Source organism: Lissotriton helveticus, chromosome 12, assembly GCF_964261635.1.
Source record: "Lissotriton helveticus chromosome 12, aLisHel1.1, whole genome shotgun sequence".
NCBI classification, from domain to species: Eukaryota; Metazoa; Chordata; class Amphibia; order Caudata; family Salamandridae; genus Lissotriton; species Lissotriton helveticus.
In genome coordinates, this window is record NC_136073.1 from 670,769,115 (window position 1) to 670,789,378 (window position 20,264).

Consider the following 20,264-nt stretch of genomic DNA (forward strand, 5'->3'; position numbering starts at 1 on the left):
CCCTCCTGGGTAGGATGCTCATGAAAGGGCACATATGGTAAAAGTAAGCTAGTCACTGTAAATGCCATCGGCATGCGTCACATTGGTGCCATGAACTGCAATCACAGCTTGTTAATCCAAATCACCAAACAATTTCCTATGGTTCTCGCTATTTGGAGTTCTGAACTCTTCATCATACCAGAGCCACGTCCAGCCTCCAAAACGAATTCTGGCCATCCTTATCACATCCAGGTATTTAAAAAGTGACACACTGGATTTGTGTGACTTCTCACAGGTAATATTGTCTTAGAATGTGCATGCTGCTGTCCAAGTATCTATGTATCTATATTTGTCGGCATCCTGGCATGTCGGACCAGCTATCTCTACTTGGCGTCAGACCCCGTCTTAAATCTTGATTTTCTGCCATCATATCTATGTATACATTTCCCCATGTTTTTGTTTGGTCCTTTTTTGTAGATGTCCACTAAAGGATCCACAATCCTCAAGTATGGTAACCTGACCGCTCTGTCAGGGTCAGCTTCCGTCTCCTTACTGGTTTCAGCCGGTTTACACCGCAGTGCCTTTACAACGATGCCATTACAACGCAAGTCGTTACTACGACTTGCGCTGGATGGCGCTGTTGGACAAGGAATGTTGTAATTTTATATTCCAACACCTTCCCTACTGTTACGTGGACTGGTGTTGGAATATAAAATTATAATATTCCACAATCCGCGCCCTCCAACGCAAGTCGTTGTAATGACTTGCGTTGTAATGCCTGCGTTGTCAAGTACCGCAATCTAAAAGATCGCGTTCTATTGACATACATCCGTTTCAGCCTGCTTCATTTTAATTTTCTCAACAGTCGCATGAATTACAGCAAGGGTATCTTCATAATCTCTCTTGAATGAAGCGCCTCAGGGTGGCATCCTCTCCTCTGATGTACAGTGGGAACAATAATCCTGCTACACTGGCTGGCGTCATGACATCAGCACAAAACCTGCAGGGCTGCTGCATTATTGCCCTCCACACTCAACAGCCCCTCTTCCAATCACCCAATGCAGAGAGGACTCCTCCACCTGAGGCCCTTACTGTAAATAAACAGACTGTTGCAGGCTGACTTGAAGCTGTCTAAATGAAACAAGCATTGGAAATGCAATAGGTCTCGCAATAGAAGGAGCCAGATAATGAAGTTTCTGTGCCCCCCCTCCCCCCCACGTGCCCATGAGAATAGCTCTCTGCCCCCTCCCCGCTCCCACCGCGAATCTGACGGCTCTGCCCGGGATCGCTCTGCCAGCTCAGCTGGAAAGTAATGTAACCATAGCAGCGCTGGGAGGAGGGGAGGGCAGAAGGGGGGGAGGGGAGGAGCCGAGCTGAGCAAGAACCGAGGAGGAACTGACCAGGGTCGAAGAGGAGGGAGCGGGTGGAGCGGGTGGAGGGGGCCAGAGGAGGGAGGCGTGGAGGGGGGCAGGGGGGACTGTGAGGGGAGAACAGGAGAGGCCGGACAGAGGGGAGGAGGGGCTGAAAGAGAGCGGGAATGAACCATGGAGGGGGCACACAGGGTGAAGAGAGGGGCGCGAGGTTTGAACAGAGTATTGAAAACAGGACGAGGACTGTGCATTTACGGGGAGCAGTTAAAAGGCGGAGCAGAAACCAGGGTGAAGAGAGGGAGGGTAACAAAGGACGGAGAGAGAAGGATGAAGGGAAGCAGAGTGAAATAAATCAAATACAAAATAAATAAAATATGAGAAAAAGCAAAAAAGAGGTCGAGAACAAAAGGAGAATAATTTACAACAAGGGGTGGTGATGGACAGAGTCTCTGAATTAAGCAGAATACTCTCACCCAGTCAAGAGATCAGGGCTGGATCCAGCACCGTTTTTTAGCTCATTGCACCATCCCAGTTTCAGAACCTGGCTGTATGCAAATTAGTTTGTCCCTGGCCCAGTGCATCATGGGAACAGGGCAGACCAGACTACAAAAGCCAATTCTTACACTGGGAAGGAAACAAGCTTCCGGGGACCGGTTTCTGGCATTTCAGCCGTCTTCGGCCCGGCTTGCTTGAATCCTGATGGTGCAATGAGCAAGGGACTCACATCTGAGTATACCCTTCCACGCTTAGGGTGGACAAAATAATTTACAACAAGGGGTGGTGATGGACAGAGTCTCTGAATTAAGCAGAATACTCTCACCCAGTCAAGAGATCAGGGCTGGATCCAGCACCGTTTTTTAGCTCATTGCACCATCCCAGTTTCAGAACCTGGCTGTATGCAAATTAGGAGGGCAGAGAATAAACGAGACAGCAGAAGGACAGAACGAGGCAGGAAAGAGAGAGGGAATGGGAAGGATCGAGAAACACAAAGAAAAGAGAAGGGAGAGCAGAGGACTAGAGAAGGACTGAGAGAGGCGGAGAGCAGAAGGCCACAAAGAACAAAAGCGTGAAGAAAGACAGAAGAAATAGGGGCCGAATAAGAGAAAAGAGAAGAAACAAAGAGAGTGGAGAGGAAAACAGAAGGATGGCCAGTGATGGAGAGAAGAAAAGACAAAGCAGAGCAATGCAAGCAGAGAGAAGGACAGGGAGGGAGAGAAAACACTGGGCCGAGGAACACAAACGGAAGAGAAGCAAAGAGAAGAGAAGCAAAGAGAGAAGAAGAACTAGAGAGCGAGCAGAGGAACACCTAAAGAACGGCTCGAGATACATACGAAAGGGGGGGGTGACGGAAACGAGTCGAGTGGTGTAGAAAAGAAGGACGGAGAAAGGCAGGAAAGGAGGCAGAACGGCTCGAGATACATACGAAAGGGCGGGGTGACGGAAACGAGTCGAGTGGTGTAGAAAAGAAGGACGGAGAAAGGCAGGAAAGGAGGCAAAGGACAGTCAGAAACAACATGACGGTAGTCGGAGATAAGAGAAGAATAAGACAAGAAGGGGAAACAATAAAAGGTGGTGAAGAGACAGAGGAAAGAGACAGACAGCAAGAACAAAGAGACCCGTGGAGAGAGGCAGAGGACAGGAAAGAAACACGGCGGAGAGAAGAAGAGAGAAGAGAAGAAATAGGCAAAGCAGAAGAGTACAGAAGAATAGAAAGACATAGAGAAGAAAGGAGAACAACAAAAACAGACAAGAGCGGCAGGGAAACTGAAAGTACGGGCGGCCAACGGCCAGCCATGAATAATTAGGGGAGGAGAAGCCGCACAGCGCACGCTGGGCGAAGCCCTTTGATGTGCTGTGCGGCCGTGAAAAAATGCAATTAGGAGGGAGGGAGGGAGGCTGATGCGCGTGCTTGTTTAGTCACGTGATTCACGTGAACTTAATGAAAACCGGCAGCGCAAGAAGCCCTTGGTTTCACGAGGATTTCGAGCACTTGAATTCTCGCTCCGCTCAATGCGCTTGCGCGCATTGATAGGTCGCGAGACCTAAAAACAACACAGACTCCTCTTGGCAATGCAAAGACAGTTCTTTATTAACTGTCGCGACAGGGAGAAAGACCCTCCTTACTCACAGGCAGGCTGCTGGGCTCTCTCACGAATTGCTGATTCACGAGCAGCTCTTTTTATATAGATTTTTCACAAATACTTTAATACAAAAATTAAGCAATAATTGACTTGCAGGTAATAGATTGAAGATCGAAAAACACTCAAAGACCTCTGACCTAATCCTCTACACATTCTTTATTGCACTTCAAACAATACTTAAACACCGAGGGGCATATTTACAATAAGTGGCGTATCCCTGCATATCAGCAGGGATGCGCCACTTATTGTGTGCCATGCCTCCGCCACAATGGATGCGCCGCATTTACAATGCCGCGCACCATGAGGCAAAAACAGCACGGATGCGTCCTGCATCTGTGCTGTAAAAGTGGCGCTTTGCTGGAGTTGCATTGCAAGCGCGACGCAGCTCCAGCAATGCTCTAAGGTGCCCTATCCTTCAAATGCTGCGTCAATCGTTACGCCTGCTTCAAGCAGGTGCAGGGTTTTGACGCAGCATTGGCCCCAAAGTGACTGAGTGAAATCTTATAGATTTCACTCAGCCACTTTTAGGAGGCGTTCCTGCGGCGGAACGCCCCCACCTGCACCGGTACGCCTCCTTCTGGCGCAGGGCTTTACAACGTGACGCATCTCCCAGATGCGTCACGTTGTAAATACCCCGCACCAGGGCGCATCTTTTGCGCTGCCGCTGCTTCACAAAAGTGACGCAACGGCGGCGTAAAAGAGGCGCAACGGGCTTGTAAATCTTCCCCCAAGCATTCTTTTGCTTGTGCATGCGTGTTCATGGTAAATGTAATTTAAATGGAGGGTGCGCTTTCATTATTGTGTACCAATGTGTGTTCTAAGCTAATTTAATTTTCCTGCACCCATTGTCTAATCAGGTTACAATCTGTTTGGAAGCACAGAGTGCGTGCCAGTGATCTCGGGTGCTAAACCCATACATATTTTCATGCTTGCTAGACGCAAGTTGGCCTTCAACTGAAACCCTTCAAATTACTTATCCCATTGTGTACCCAAGTGAAATTTTCACCTTACTCAGGTCAGCACAAAAGCTGGGCCTAAACTGGGTTTTAACGAATTACAGTTGTGTTTTTTCTACTTGTGTTTGGTGTTGCGCTATTTTCTAAAGTTTTACATTTTATGCGTGTTTTTATATTTTCTGCATGTATTATATTTCATGCTGTGTTCATATTTGATATTTCCTACAACAAGTCAACACATTTCGGGGTATATTGTGAGCTAGAGAAAGTAAAAAAGAGTCTCTTAACTGAACCAATACATCACTGAGAGAACAACACTGGGATGTTGCTTTCAATTGCTGTATTTGGACAAGAACAAAGTCTCTAATTTTACAATTCTTTACATAAATCATGTATCTGAACACACACCATTCCTCAGACTGCACTAAATTATATCATATTTGCAAACAAGTCAATTGTCTCCTACCTTTTTTTAATGCAGGGTTTAAATGAACCAGGATGAGATTGGCCTATCTTAATAGAATCACCTGTATTGCCTTAAGTGATACCATTCTTCTAAGGGCTACAGTGATAAAACTAGATCAGGCAATTTAAACCTTCAACTGTATAAAACACCAATAGTCAGACTGTATACAAACTAGTGGCAAAATAGCCTTTGTGCTTCTTTCGGCATACATATACATTAATAATTGTATCTTGTGACTGTCACATAGGCTGACCCTTCTCATTAACACTCAGCTATTCCAAAGCATACTAAAGAGTGAAGTAAACGTGACACTCCACTGATCAGTGGTAAACGTAATGGGGCGACCCGGTGTCCCTCAGAATCTGATCACACACGATTCTCCCTTCTGGATGGTAATAATAGGACTGAGAACTCTTCAATGTCAGCAGCTTTACAAAAAAAAACAACAGCTCTTCCCTGGGTCCATAAAACAACCATTCATTGTGACAAGGCAAGAAGAATACATTACTGGTGATCATGTATGGATCATGGACTATTTAACACGTGAGCACCAGTGATCTATCGTTTGTGTCCCCTTCATGTTGCCTGGTACATGTTCTACATTCCTGGGATGTTCAGTGTTTGTCTGCAGAAGCATCAATCTGCCCCAAAAACGAAGCCTCGGCCACCCCTTGTCGCCTTTTTTGCGGCTGGGACACTAACAAGCTTAGGTCCAAGCGAACGTAAATTTATTTCGGTATATACCAATTAAACTGTTTTTGTAGGTAGTCAGGTCCTACTCCTTGGAGTGCTTTAAAAACAATGCACAGGAGCGGATACAATGTGCAGGTCTAGGCTCACAGGATGAATATGATAAATGTTTGCCATCTGTTCTTTTCTCCACAGACGATCATGAATCCGGAGTATACGCAAGTCATATCCACGGATATAGCTTTGTTGAAACTCGCCACTCCCGCCCAGCTGAACGCGCACGTGTCTCCTGTATGCTTGCCCGCTTCTGGAGATGTTTTTCCAGCAGACATGAAGTGCGTCACATCTGGCTGGGGACGACCAAACCTCAATTGTGAGTTTGTGATTGCCTTACAAAATTCTGAAAAATTTCTTGGCTGAATGGTAAATTACGATGAATCCCAGTTCAGCTCTTAGCCTTGCTATGTTTGCGCACTAAGACAAAGCTAATGCAATGTTCATAATTTCTGTTCAACTTTATGGCATTTCCTCAACCATCTTTAATCCCTCTGATGTGGGTGCCCAATGCCAGGGGGGTTAAAACCTTATCAACACATGACAAAACTAAAGGATTTATAGCACATGACCCAAATAAGGAATCAAATTCCTTTAGAACTTGTATATTATTAATCCCGTCTAACATCTATTTCAACCTGCAATTGCCACTTCAAGGAAGGGCTGTGCTCTTCTTCATCATATGTATTTGTTCTCAAATACTTCATCAAGTTAAATCTTCAACTTCCTGTACTTCTTTCTTTTACCAAATACCATATCAGCAGTATGTTGTTCGCATAATGCTAATAAAACAGATCTGTCTTTGTCTCCAAAAGAATGGCAGCACCGTTGACATAGATAGTGTATGATCTTCAAAACACTTTTTGGTGGAAAAGTTCCTAAGAAAGGTAAAGATATTGAGGCCACTCACTTGGCACCAATACCACTATAATACCAAGGTAATTGTCTGAACATATCGTAAGCCAGTTCTTAGAGTATAACATTGATACCGTCTTGCCGTGGCCTTCCTGCTTGTGGGATCTATTACTCTCTCAGAAGGTAAAGAGCTTGGGTCTTTGGTTGGACAAAGAGGTCAAACTCGCCCGTCAGATCGCATCTGTAGTCACTTCTTGTTACCATCAGATGAGGATGATGAAGAAGGTCCTCCCTTTGTTTCCTGCCCACCTTAGAGACTGTTTTGTGAATTCATTAATTATTTCCAGATATTTAGTGCACTCACCAGATAGGTGACTAATTATTTACTGTAGGCACTAATTTTTTATATAAGTACTGAATTAAAATAGGTACTAATTGAGTTTCTTTTTGTGTTGAAATTTTTTTATTAAAAAGTTTTAGATGAAAATACAAATACATATACATATGCAAGTAGAGAATAGAATAAGGTATTGATAAATGAAACATAATACAAATGAGAAAATGTTATTGTTGCAGATAAGATATAATAAATGTGAGGAAGCAAAAATAGCAAATATTCCATAATCTATAAAGCAAAGATAATAGAGAGGAAAAAAGAGAGCGAATGAAAAAGAAAAGAAAGAAGAACCCCAGAGTAACAAGAGTAAGGAGGAAAGGAGATGGAACCAAGATATATGAGAAGAGTTGAAGAGCAGAAAAAACAAGAGAAGTGAACCATACGTAGAATAAAATTAAGAAGGGATAACAGACGTTGGAGAGGAAGGAATGGAGCCAGAGTCACTATCCACCGTGGTTTCCAGGAATGGGGACCATGTCTGAAGAAAAACGGAAGCCTGATCCTGCAAATTATTAATTACACGTTCATAAGAGGCTGTTTGTACCATAACTAATTGAGTTTCAAGATATTAGTGCACAAATCTTCGAGACTGATCGTCCCAGTCCCACACAGTTCAATTCTTAGGGCACTGTCAGGCACAGTGCGTCAGATTGTGCAGCACACCCAGAACGACATAAAAGAAGCAACAAAAAATCGAGAGAAACGTCTAATAATCAGAGTGCACGGGGATATCAAACTACTAAGGTTATAATACTGACATATTATGAGAACAGTGTTGTGAGGATTCACACTGCAATACACTCCTGTATAAGTGCAAACCAATGATGTGCCTAAATACAACATTACACTTGGGTATATATGAAAATGAAGCACATCATACATAATTGTAACGTACCTACAATACAGTAAAATCAATCGGGTGCCAAAGGCCACAGGTGATACACTGCAGACCAGAGACCAGTGGCCACATACATACAAAATAATATTTTGTATATAAACAACAAATGGACATATGCTTAACATGCACAGCATCCTCAATTTTTCAGTGGGACTGAAGGATTCTGCAGAGGAACATTCCACAAGTCTTTGCTCAAAATATTTTTGTTAAAATACAATGTAAAATAGTACAAATGCGTATCCACTGGACTTTTGGGACTATACCCATCTCGTCTTTCAAATTCCACAAATATATCCCTCTCATACCTGGTTGTTTTCAAAGTTTCCCTCCCTTTTGATCCTATACATTGTAAAAACATCATAGGAGGCCGGCCTCCTTCGGAATGTCCTTTACCCTGACATCTGTGCAGTAAATGCATCAACATATGGCTATTCAACCAATAATCTCCTGACTTCTGCTGCCCACTTGGCACAACACATATAGCTACTGAATAACTTCTACTGGGACAGCTCTGCTACATGAAGCAGGGGTGCAGATCACCGCACCAAGACATTCTGCTAAGTGAGCCAGTCCCACAAGGGATGACTTGAAACTGTTCAATAAATCATCAAACTAGGATCCTGGTATCAGCCTAGATCATTATCTTCCATATTAATTAGCATAATGCATCCCAACCAACATGCAACATTAGGCATCTCTGTGCTGAAAAAATCCTAAGTTAGACCACCATTATGAGTAGGCGAATTAAGGTGCCGGGGTACCGAGGCTGGAAGTAACAATTCAAGCTGGCATCCCCACACTATTCCAAATGGTTGTCCAATGAATGGAAGAATGACATGAGGACCCATAATTGCCAATCCAAATCTGCACGTGGAGTCCCGATTTTGGAATAAATCGCCTCCCATTTTCTACTAGCTCTGAGCACCTAGGGCCGTATTTCACGTGTGGTGCAATGAAAGTAAATGCGCTGCATTATGGGGAATGCATTGTACCCAGAATAGACGCAAACTCATGCTACCCTGGGGTAGCGCATTCACGTGAAATACAGAGAGGCCGCTTTACAGCTGCACCGTGTTTCACAGTGCAGGTGGCAACCCGCCAGCACTTTTAAAGGGGATTAGAGGCCCCCTTGCAGGCAAGTGCAGTCAGACACTGTACCCGCCCTCAAGGGGATGTATGGGGGTCCATTGGACCCCCATAACCCCCTGCGGTGGGCTGCTCTCAGGAACCGCACTGACAGCACTGCCAGTGCGCCTCCTGAGGGCTTCTTCGCCTCTGCACCCATTTCGGTAATACGTCGCGGGCATAGAGACAAAGGGCTTTCCTCATTTGCATGGGGCACGCCCCCATGCAAATGAAGGAACGCCTCCTTGAAGATAGCGCTGGCGCTTTGTGTGCACCAGCGCTATTGGTATTAGAGAAAGGGCTGCATGAGCATCTGCACCCCCTTCTGTAATACTAACTTGCCCCCGGGGAGCACAAGTGGGCGCAAATGCCCGTTGCGCCCCCTGGGCACTTTATGAGGGGAGCTTTCTGTGATCCATGTGCTGTATGAGAATTTGGGGTGGCCAGAACCTGGGGTCTAATCCACATGGTATTTCACTGGCAACACCTTGAAACACCACTTCAATTATTTAAAAACTAACTGGCTGAAGGCATGCACAGTCCACAATTAAAGCTAAATCCAAATCATGCAAAACGGCGACACAGCATAAAATGTTGTCAAGTACAATTGAGATCATGAAGCCTGATGGGCAATAAAAATGCATAATCATGATTAAGTAACAAATGATAGACATAAATGAGAAACCATACAGTGGTGCACACACAAAGCCCCTAATACTTGCCAAAGGAAATACAAATAATGGAATATGTATAGACTCAGCTTTATTAGAAAGAGGTCCAAATCAGATCTAGTAAGACTACCTACATCCTGCTCAAACGAAGAGTCTTCAGAAGTACTCTAGAGTCAAATAGTAAATCCTGACATGGAAGATGCTTATTTTCCAACGCTAAGTCCCCCATGAACATAAAACCCCTATAAGTGACGGAGAGCCAACTTATCCAAACGTCTCTTCCATTATTTAAAAATGATTGATCGATAGTGTACAAAGTCCACAAGTGAGGCTGAAAGCAAATCATTCAAAACTGTGACATAGTATAAAATGACATATAATGGAACAGAGAGCCCAGCTTCATGGTAAATTAGGATTAACCTAATGTGCTGTATTCACCATTTTTGGTAAAAACTTCCTGTCACGAGTTTAGAAGAAGATTAAGCATAACATAGAGGGTCATTCCCCCACCTTCCCCCTCTTAAATTTCGGTAGGTTTGACCTACCAGACGTTATCTGGGGAAAACTACAAATGTATTTGATTATCAATTTCAATTCAAAATATCTTTATTCGAATATAGAATATCCATAAAAGCACAATAAAAAGAAGAAAGACAATCCATACATAAAGACATATTAAGGCAAAGACGTACAGTTCATTTATAACAATGACTAAAATGGACCACAATTTATGTATCATATATTCAAAATCGATAGGGTGCGTTTAACCACATTACAATGATATGCAGTTCTGACGACCTTCTTTGAGTCCACATAGTTCTGCGTGACCGTACAGCTGACTTCAGGAATGAACCAAAGCGGAAAATTAATTCATCTTCCTCTAGTTTAAACACTTCCGTGTAGGCTGCCCTGAAATCGAAAATGGCGCGTTTTTTAAAAAAAGGTATCAAAAAGCCTTTTGTAAATTTAGAATAAAAACTACAAAAGAATAAAAAATGCAGCACTGCCTGATTACTATGTGCGTTGCATGGGCAGGGCAGTGCATCAAGGGGGAACATCCTTTACAACGCAACTTTTACAACGACTTGCGCTGGGGGCGCTCTAGGATAGGGAATAGTTTCCAACACCTTCCCTACTATCCACGGGGACTGGAGTTGGAATAGTAAATTATACTATTCACTATCCAGCACCCCCCAACGCAAGTCGTTGAATGACTTGCGTTGTAAAACTTGCGTCGTAAAGGCATGCGTTGTAATAGCATGCGTTGTAACGTCATACATCCTGCATCAAGATCAGCAATGTAGCCCAAAGGGAAACATAATAAATATTTCATAGTGCCTGCCCATAAGGGAAATAGCAGCCCTCTCTCCTAGTGTCCTATGGGTTTTAAAAGGTATCTGGGAAGCAAGTGAGAGCAATCCTCTATGGGCATATACCTTGCAACTGAGGTTTTCTTGATCTCTCTCTGATGCCTTTCGTCACTATACTTTTTATACAGTGCCTCTTGTATCACCTTTTTACTAATTAACTCGGATTGGATTGGGTTTGAAAAGATGCACGGGGGTTCACACTCTTAAGGCTCTTTTTTACAGCAGTGAGCCATGGTATGTCCCCACCCCTCTCACATCTAGGGCAAGCAGTTATTATGTCTCTGGTAAGGGTTGCCGCGCTGTTCTTCCAAATTGCAACCCAGAACAGTGTATTTGATTATCACACAACTCACATTTAGCCCTTAACTTGTAATGAGGGCCATAGATGAGTGGACCGTGGCAGTGAGCAAAACACAGCACATACACTACTGCATAAGATGCCTTTATGTAATCCACAGAGCAAAAAAACGGATTTCACTCTAAAACATAAAATACTAGAACATCTACGAAAGATGCTAACATTTTATGATTGACCACATGCTGCTCTCGAGAGATATACCAATCAATGCATGTTCCAACTCAAGGTTAAATCTTCCATAAATATCAAACTCCTGCTAGATGCAGCTTTTTTTTTTTTTTTTACTAAGGCCCTGATTATGAGTCGGTCGGTATATTCCAACATGTGCGTAAAGCCCTGTTTATGCACAGGTCGCAGTTATGAGTTGTTATGTATTTAACGCGTCCGATAATTGTCAGATGTATTAAATACCTCAATCTTTGTTAAATTTGGCCAGGTCAAACCTGCCAAAAATATACAGGCGAAAAGCAAACAGTATTTACCGTATCATGGAGAGTTTGGTGTGCTAAACACCAAAATCCGCATTTTCTTACCCACTAACTGGTAATAGGTGTTATATATCGCACCCAATATATAATGTACCCTATGGTATTGTTATTTATCACGTGTGAATAAATAACACCTAAACTCATAATCAGGGCCTTAGGATAAATAGTACTAATGACAACACCACTTGGCATCCCAGTCTTGTTAAACGACTAAAGATCTCATTGCAGTTTAAATGAATCTTCGATAAAGTTAGTCACGGTAGAAGTTGGGGCTACAGCCTCTTCCTGATTATGCTGGAGCAGGTTTCTGCTGGTGCCCTACTGAATTTTAAAACTATGGGGCATATTATCAAGAACAGGCGATAAAATTATCGCCGCTTTATCGGCAGGAAACTGCCGATAAAGCGGCGATAATGGGCTTGATAATATGTCCTTGTGAATTCCCATAGCAGCCCAGATTCTGGTGTTAACCTGGGCTGCTATGGGAATTCACAAGGGCATATTATCAAGCCCATTATCGCCGCTTTAGCGGCAGTTTCCTGCCGATAAAGTGGCGATAATTTTATCGCCTGTTCTTGGTAATAGGCCCCTATTTTCCTAAATCTGAATGAAGGAAACCCATTTTCTAGGACTGAACGAGTCACACAGCATGGGGGGCGTCTGACTGCTGGCCACCAATAATGTGATTAGTTGCGTCCTGTGATGGCTATGTCATAAGAGCCTTCAGTCACTGTAGATGGACTAAACATCATCGCTTTAGGTACTTAAGCACTTTAAACATATCTTTAGTACCCAGGACTCTATTAATCAGTTATAATATTCAGATTTGATTAGAATGATGGCCCTTTTGAGTACCTTCTCCAGAGCAATCAATTCTTGTCCAAATTATGGATATTTGCGTTAGTTCCTAGCTGCCTTCATATGCTGCTTCCTGTGTACTTCTCAGAATACCCTGAACAGGGCAGTACCAGAACTCAGCAGATCTGTGATGCTGTGAATGGAACCACCCTAGAACTCACCAGAACTGCTAAACGTTCAACAGAGCAGTTTCAGGATCTAGCTATTTCACTACACTTGCACACACTTGCATGGGGCAGTAGAAACACTTGCGAAAACGAATGTTACACTTAAAATGTGTCCGCATTCTACTGGGAACATTTTTAAGAATTCAAAGCTTAAAAGTGTGTGCATATCCAAACTGGATCCTGGACCCCAATGCAAAACAGGAGGTTTCATTTTACAAACACGATGTGAACAACAAACAACCCAAGATGGCTCACTCAGTGATTGACCTAATGATGAGATTAGGACACATTAACTGCTAATTTAACAACATGAGATTTTTTTCCTGAGCTACAAGGTTGTGCCATGATTGTTTTTAGCTCTCTCCAACAGACTGCTAAAAATGCATGTAGGCTAGAACTAAAAACAATTAGGACATGTTCCACAAAGGGCCTCCCCACTCGTGGCGGAGGCCCCGCAGTTGTCGAGGAGTCGCCACACTTGTAGCAGAATCTCTGCAATGAGAATTCTCATTGTGGAGATTCCACCCGAGTGCGGAGACTTCTCCACAACTGCGGGGCCTCCGCCACGAGTGCAGAAGCCCTTTGTGAGTCAGGCCCTTAATGTTTCTTGTCGAAAGACCCATTATGGACCACACCAAAACTTACAGTGGGCTCTCGGCCAAACCATCACTTGTTGAATATCTTGTCACCTTCATTTCCTTCCTTTCCATTTGAGCGCTTTCCTTCCTTTTCTTGTGTTTGTCCCTTTCCTGGATCATAGCTTCTTTACCATCCCCATCCTTTTGATTGGATGACTTGTAGCCTTCCACTGTTCGCATTCAGGGAACTACTTTTACTTTTTCTTTCAGCATTCTATGAGAGTGCTTGTGTGTGTTTTTGTGCTCTCTCCCTATTTGCTGCTTTCCCCCTTAAATACTTGCCCCCACCACGCATTCCATGTTGCTCTCTCCCTCACCCAGCCACAGCACATCCATTGTAACCCCCGTCCCTCAATTATTTTTATAATTCTTCTCTTCCTCTCCCCACCTCATCACCTTTGTTGCCCGCCCTCTACCTCCCTTTAGTTGCCCCACAATGTGAATTCTTCCCCCAAGTACGTAGCTGGAGCCCCCCTGCCACCCCATTGTATTCTTTAAAACAAAATGTTTCTTTTAAAAGTTTTGTAGGGGCCATTATAGGCAATTTGCTGTCAGGCTACTTATTTGTTTTATTTATGGCGTTCGACATCTTGGAAGGGTAAATAAAAAAATTAACAAAATGGCGGCTGGGTCATGTCATATGCACACACATGCATTGTGATGCATGTGTACATTCGTCATGTTGCTGGCCACTATAGATTCATGATGTATAAGTGTGTGTGCGCACACATACTAGTCAGCACATGCTTTTTCTTTTTTTTCTGATGCTATACTGCATTGGCAAAAAAGCATTTATTTTTGCCAATGATGTTCAGCATTGACAAAAAGCATTCGCCAAGTCACTAGGACGAAAAGGCGAGACATATTGGCTTTGCCAATGCTTGTGTTACCGTGGAGTCATCAGGATCAGTATGGTTGTCTCCGTGTTTGTTGAATTTACAGTATAAGAATGAAAGAATGGTGTATATTCAGTTAGGACAGTGTGAAGCTGCGAAGTGTTTTCACAAGGGCCATACTGGCCATACCAGGCATCGAGCATTTTTCCAGGAGGCTGGAAGGGTGGGAGGCTGTTTTTTTTTTTTAAAGTGCCAGCTGCAGAGTTCCTTGTATATCTAGTAGTTTTCAGGCAACAATAAAAGTGTCAATATAACTCTGGTGATTGATCTACCTGCTGGAGAGAGATCTGAGTTTTATTTAGTGGCAGTTTTGACTCATCTAAGGAAGCGCAGAGGGTTACTATCCCTGCTGCAAAGAATGTATACCCTGCAGATCACAGAATGTGCATAGCTTAGTGGGTTACTGCTTTTGTTAAAAAGACCCTTTTGTTAGTGTGCAGTTCATAAGTTACTATTATAATCTAGCACGGTGAGCTATGAAGTGCTATCTAAGAGCTGCATGAAAACTACATGGTACAGGTTAGAAAGTTATGATGTTTTCTGAGTCTTCCATTATCCTCATGTTGCTGAAAAGGGTTTGTTTGGATAGAAATAAATTCTTATTGGTAAAGCCAACCCTAACCACTGTGTTACGTTATGAATCCTGGGTTTGTTCTTCTCCAGAACAAGCACTGTTAAAAAATGCCTACCAGTATGGATGGCATGAATCCTAAACCTTGTAGTCAACTTTGTCTTATGTAAAAAAACAATTATACACTGATTTATACACTTATGATTCATTGTCCCTGTACTTGTGTGTGATGTTAAGTGCTCCGACACCCTACCTTGGTATGAGAGGCGCTATAAAACAAATGGAAGTACATGTGAGAGAGAAGCTATGGAGCGATAAGAGCCACTGTTGGAGGGTGATAGTGAGGGAATCATTGAAGGACCCCAACAAAGATTGTTGAATCCTGGTGCACTTTAACGTCATTTACTATGGTTTAAAAGCTAATAAAAATGAATATACAATAAAAAATGTGTTGTAGAATGCACCATGTTCGCCCAAATTGTCTTGGGGGAGAACTCTCCGAAACCCTCCCTGTAGTGATCAGGCTCGCTCGCTGCACTCACTATGCAACGTATAGGGGCTGGTCTGACAAACTTTGCCAAGGCTGCTTTGGGTTTCCAGTTTGGCCCTAGTTTCTGCCCCAAACCTCATCAGGTTTTTACTAACTTCATAAGCTTAATAAGTCCACAAAAGTTAGAAATGTAATAAACATAAATGCTGGACAATTCTACTGCAAAAATGCTTTTCTCGGAAAGGAAAGTTCTTTCGTAGGAATTTTCATCATTTGGCAAAGATTTTCGAACCTGAAAAACTTTACAAATAGCACATAGTGCAAAGTTTGTCAACTTTTGAAAACTTTATGGGCAAAATATGAAACTTCTTATTTCACATATCCCTACCTTTATTGAGAGTACTACAATTCCTCAGCTGGGTTGCTAAACGTTTAATGTGATGGTATGCACAGATCTGAGCAAGGTTCTGAACTTCTTTTTCAATGGGTCGGTATATACTTTTGTGGTCATATCATGAACCATCTGCTTTCCCCTTGCTAAATAGGAAGAGTTGTATTGTGTTCTTGTATTGTGGCTGTTCATGTCTGGTTAGTACTATCTGCCGATGTGTACTCTCTGCCACTGTGTGGCGGCATTTATTGACATATTCATGATAAGCATTAAAACATAACAGTTACATACACAAGGAAACATAATTGCCCAATTAAAACATAGCAGAACACCGTACTACAAAACAGTCAAAATAGAGCGCAAACACATAAACACAGTACATCACATCACAGCACAAATGATAACAGAACACATGGCCAAAACAACAAAATGCAACACAAGTATGCACAAATATTCTTGTCACATTACCACTTCCAGAAACCTGCTTTCATAATACAGTGATAAAAAGTGTTTACACAAATCACTGGTGCAATTTCATGTCCATGGTGGTAAGTTAAGGCAATCAAAAATGCTTTGTGATCCTCTACAGACTTTGGAACAAGGAGATTTGGTGTTTCCATGCAGTCTAAGTACTTACCCAAAGGCAGTGTTTAATTTGTAAGCCATCGGCCTGTGCTATTAAATGTCGGCATGCCAAATGTGTAGTCTTGAATCTTTAATCTACTACCAGACACACCCAGCCCCTTCATCTCGTTCTCCTGCAGTTTCCTGCTCTCTCCTTTATGACGTTTTATCACTTCCTCCGCTTTCCCCTGTGTTTGTTTTTCCCTCTTTTGCTCACGGTCAATGTCTGTTGAGGAAAAATAAGTGCTGGTCCCAAAAACAAGTGCTGGTGGCCCCCACCAGCAACCACCGGCTCAAATTAAACATTGCCAAATAGGGCATTGTTCACCGAGATACAAACAGGAGAGAGCTGACCTGCTGAAAGATGTTTTATTACTCAGTAAGATCAGTTACCCTCAGTACAAAACATAGAAAAGTGCAAACTGGGACAGAAATGCATAGACATACCTGGAATCTTACCTGGTGGCCCTGCCTACAGGTGTAAAGAGGGAGAGGTGCAGATCCATTATGGAAATGCCTGGAAGGATTCTGAGTCCCTCCTTGGGCTTCTTCTTCTCTCTGCATGCAGTTTTGTTGTGCAGTTCCTTCTGGATCTGGTTCCACGTAATCAGCACAGGCGGGGTGTGGGGCAGTCTGTGCTTTCCTGCTCCTCATGCATGCTGAGGTCTGGGGTTGTATCATGAATGGCTGCACTGGCTCAGTGCTGAGCTAAACGCCTGCTTTTATGCACTTTTAGTGTATACATTGAGGGGCATATTATCAAGGACAGGCGATACATTATTGCCGCTTTTATCGGCAGGAAACTGCCGATAAAGCGACGATAATGGCCTTGATAATATGCTCTATGAATTCCAATCGAAGCCCATGTTAGATGTGAACACAGGTTTTAATCATAAAGAAAACAGTCAGTGGGTTCAAGAATCTATAGCTGAGATCTGCATGTGTAATTGGTATGTGTCTCCTTCCCACCTATGCACTGTCCACCTTCTGTCCTTATGAGCCACATTATAAGACTAGACTTGGAGAAAAGTTTGACATCTAATCTGTTCTAACTGGCACATATCTTATACTTGTCTTTCACTTTGCACCATTAACTGCTGCATACACCACTAGCAACAGGTTAGAGTTAATATTCAACACAACAAATGCAGAAGGGTCAACAAGGAGTTGACGAATGCCGCTGAACCAGAGAGCTGCAACAAAGGGGCAGAAACGTGTTGACCACATAGCCATCTTATTTCTTTTTTCCCTGTACATGGGAGACAACAATAAAGAATCTTTAGCCTCCTGGATACACAATTTTAAACCTAGTATGTGACGACAGTCAATACTACGGAGACAAATAAACACACCTCAAAAACTGCTCTCAGTGAGCCCACCAGCAACACGGTGATGGAGGGAACCTTATGATGAAGCGTTCCCTCTAGTGTGAGTGAGATGTCGGCGTCCTTTTTTAAGAGTATAAAGCGAATGGAATACATATTAGTCCAAAGAAGCTCACACTCATTTTTTACAAATTAAACCCTGTATGGATCAAATATTTTATATGTAGTTATCTGTATTGTAACATTTATGTAGCACTTACTACCTCTGTGCGGTATGCTCAAGTGCTAGCCTACACGGGTAGCATGGTACTCTGTGTAGAGTGTGTGGTTGGAAGGGTGTTGTCTTTGATTTGAACCTATATTGGAAATGTTTCCATGTCATGCATGGATAATGACCACACGGTGTGGTTATTGTGTTATGCGGCACCAAGCTTATCAGTGTGATGGATGAAGATTGTGAGAGATAGGCACACAGTTTATGGTTTCAGTAAGCTGGCCGCTTTGAGTAGCTCTGGTCGGCTCTGCAGGTCCCTTTATGGTATTTGTTATGCTCACAGTCCACTATGCTGGTTACCACTCTGGGTTGTTCATTCTGAGATTTTAGTTTAAAGTTTATCTATAGGTAAAAGGGCACAAAAATATTTTCAGGATACTTTCCTTTGTTTAGCCAAGCCTCTGACCTCGCCCTCACACCGAATGATCATGCTCAAGATGCCCCTATATCTCAAGATCACAGTTTCCATGCCTTTTGTTCACACACTTAGAGCACTGGTATGATCAGACTCAGGGTAGGATGCTTGCCCCGGGCTCAGCAATAATTGACTTTGTGTCACTTGTTTTATTTGTCTCTTTAGCAAATGCAGGAGCAATCATCCTCCAGCAGGTGGCGCTCCCCATTGTGAGTGAAAAGGACTGCAAGAACCAGTGGGGCAGCATGGTGACTGACTCCATGATCTGCGCTGGAGCCGCTGGCGCCTCATCCTGCCACGTAAGTACTGTAGCGTTTGACACTGAAAATAAGGCTGGTATGGAAATGTAGTAAATATCTACTTGGCCATGGGATGGGATGCTTCCAAACTCTACTTGTTATTTAACAAAATCTAACCAACGATTAGCGATATTTATCACTAACGAGGCTTAGCAACTAATTTTTTAACGCTAAGCATCGCCGGAAATTATCGCAGAGATAACTTGCTATTAGCAAGGTTTATCTCAGAAGTGATAAAAATCCTCGCGCTAACTGCCAAATGAGAGATTATCACTGGTAAACCAACGATAATCTCTCGAAGTTTGGCGTTAGCTTGATGATAGGGGCTCACAAACTTAGCCATGATATCCACCTTCCATAGGATAATATGGCTAAGTCAGGAAAATAGCAGGTGTAAAAAAAGCAGTGCTAACCGCGGTTAGCGCTGCTTTTGTTATCACTAACAGGGTTAGCAAAATCCTTGATATTAGGAGAAATGTCGCTTAACAACATTTCTCCTATTATTTTTCTCTGGAACCCCCAGGGGAAGCGTAGAGAAAAAGGGTGCTAACATGCGAATTTGCGTGTTAGCACCCTGTTGCTGATAGGGAGATAATTTTATCTCCGCTTTCTTGGCTTTTAAAGCCAAAAAAGTAGAGATAATCCCCTTGACAATATGCCCCCTAGTTCTCCCTTTGGCTGCCAGAAATGATGACTGTATCCTCATGATACAAAAGCTCTGGTAATAGCTTCTCTGATGGGTGTTGACTCATGCAAGGTTCTGATTTTGCCACCATTTTGAAAATCTATACAGGTCTCGATTAGGAGTTGAGCGGAGCTGAATTTCAGTTTGAAATTACGTTCCGCTCACTCGTGAGCGAGCTGTTGTTCTTGCCCCCAGATTTACCAGGTGCAAGAACAGCGGACCGACTTTATTGGATGGAAAATGTGACCAGTAAAATTACTTTCGGCCCCGGCTGCATTGTAGTGGAAAAAGTTTGTAATTTACTCTGCAGGAGTAAAACTTTTTAATGGGGAAAAAAGGGGGTGCAGTGGAAGTGATTTTGCAGATGGTCAGCAGATGTTTGCATGAACAAATGTGTGTGCATATGTGATCCTGAGAAAATGGATTTTAGTTGATAAACTCCTGTAAATTCCTGGAAGTCGTAAGCCTGCCTTACTGCAAGATTATGTACCTGTGGGTGCATTTAGGTAGCCTACTTCTTTAAAAAAAATAATGTCATGCATCCAACACGTTTTACTAAATTATGCCTTAGATAAATGTACTTAAAGTGGTGCAATAGTTTAGCAAAACTTTACTTCAAGTTGTAGTTTTTTTGTGTACATTTTATTTTGATCATAAACACCAATCTTGCTATCATGCTTCCGCTTTTATTTGCATTTATTTTAGGTTGTAATCTGGGAACATATGAAGTAGCTTAAAATTGTTATATTTTGAGAACAAGTGTAGATATTTTTTTCTGCTGGAGCCTGTCAGCTTTGCAACCTGAGCTCAGAG

The 20,264-nt window shown here is 42.8% G+C and overlaps 1 protein-coding gene across 1 annotated transcript in view; it reads left to right on the forward strand.

The window, feature by feature from the left end:
* Window positions 1–20,264, forward strand: part of LOC144799869 (chymotrypsinogen B-like) — a 47,514-nt gene that overhangs the window by 19,595 nt on the left and 7,655 nt on the right. The window contains exons 5-6 of the mRNA XM_078671461.1: window positions 5,798–5,975; window positions 18,633–18,766. Of these exons, the coding sequence (XP_078527587.1) occupies window positions 5,798–5,975; window positions 18,633–18,766 (312 nt within the window). The remainder of the gene's footprint in view (window positions 1–5,797; window positions 5,976–18,632; window positions 18,767–20,264) is intronic.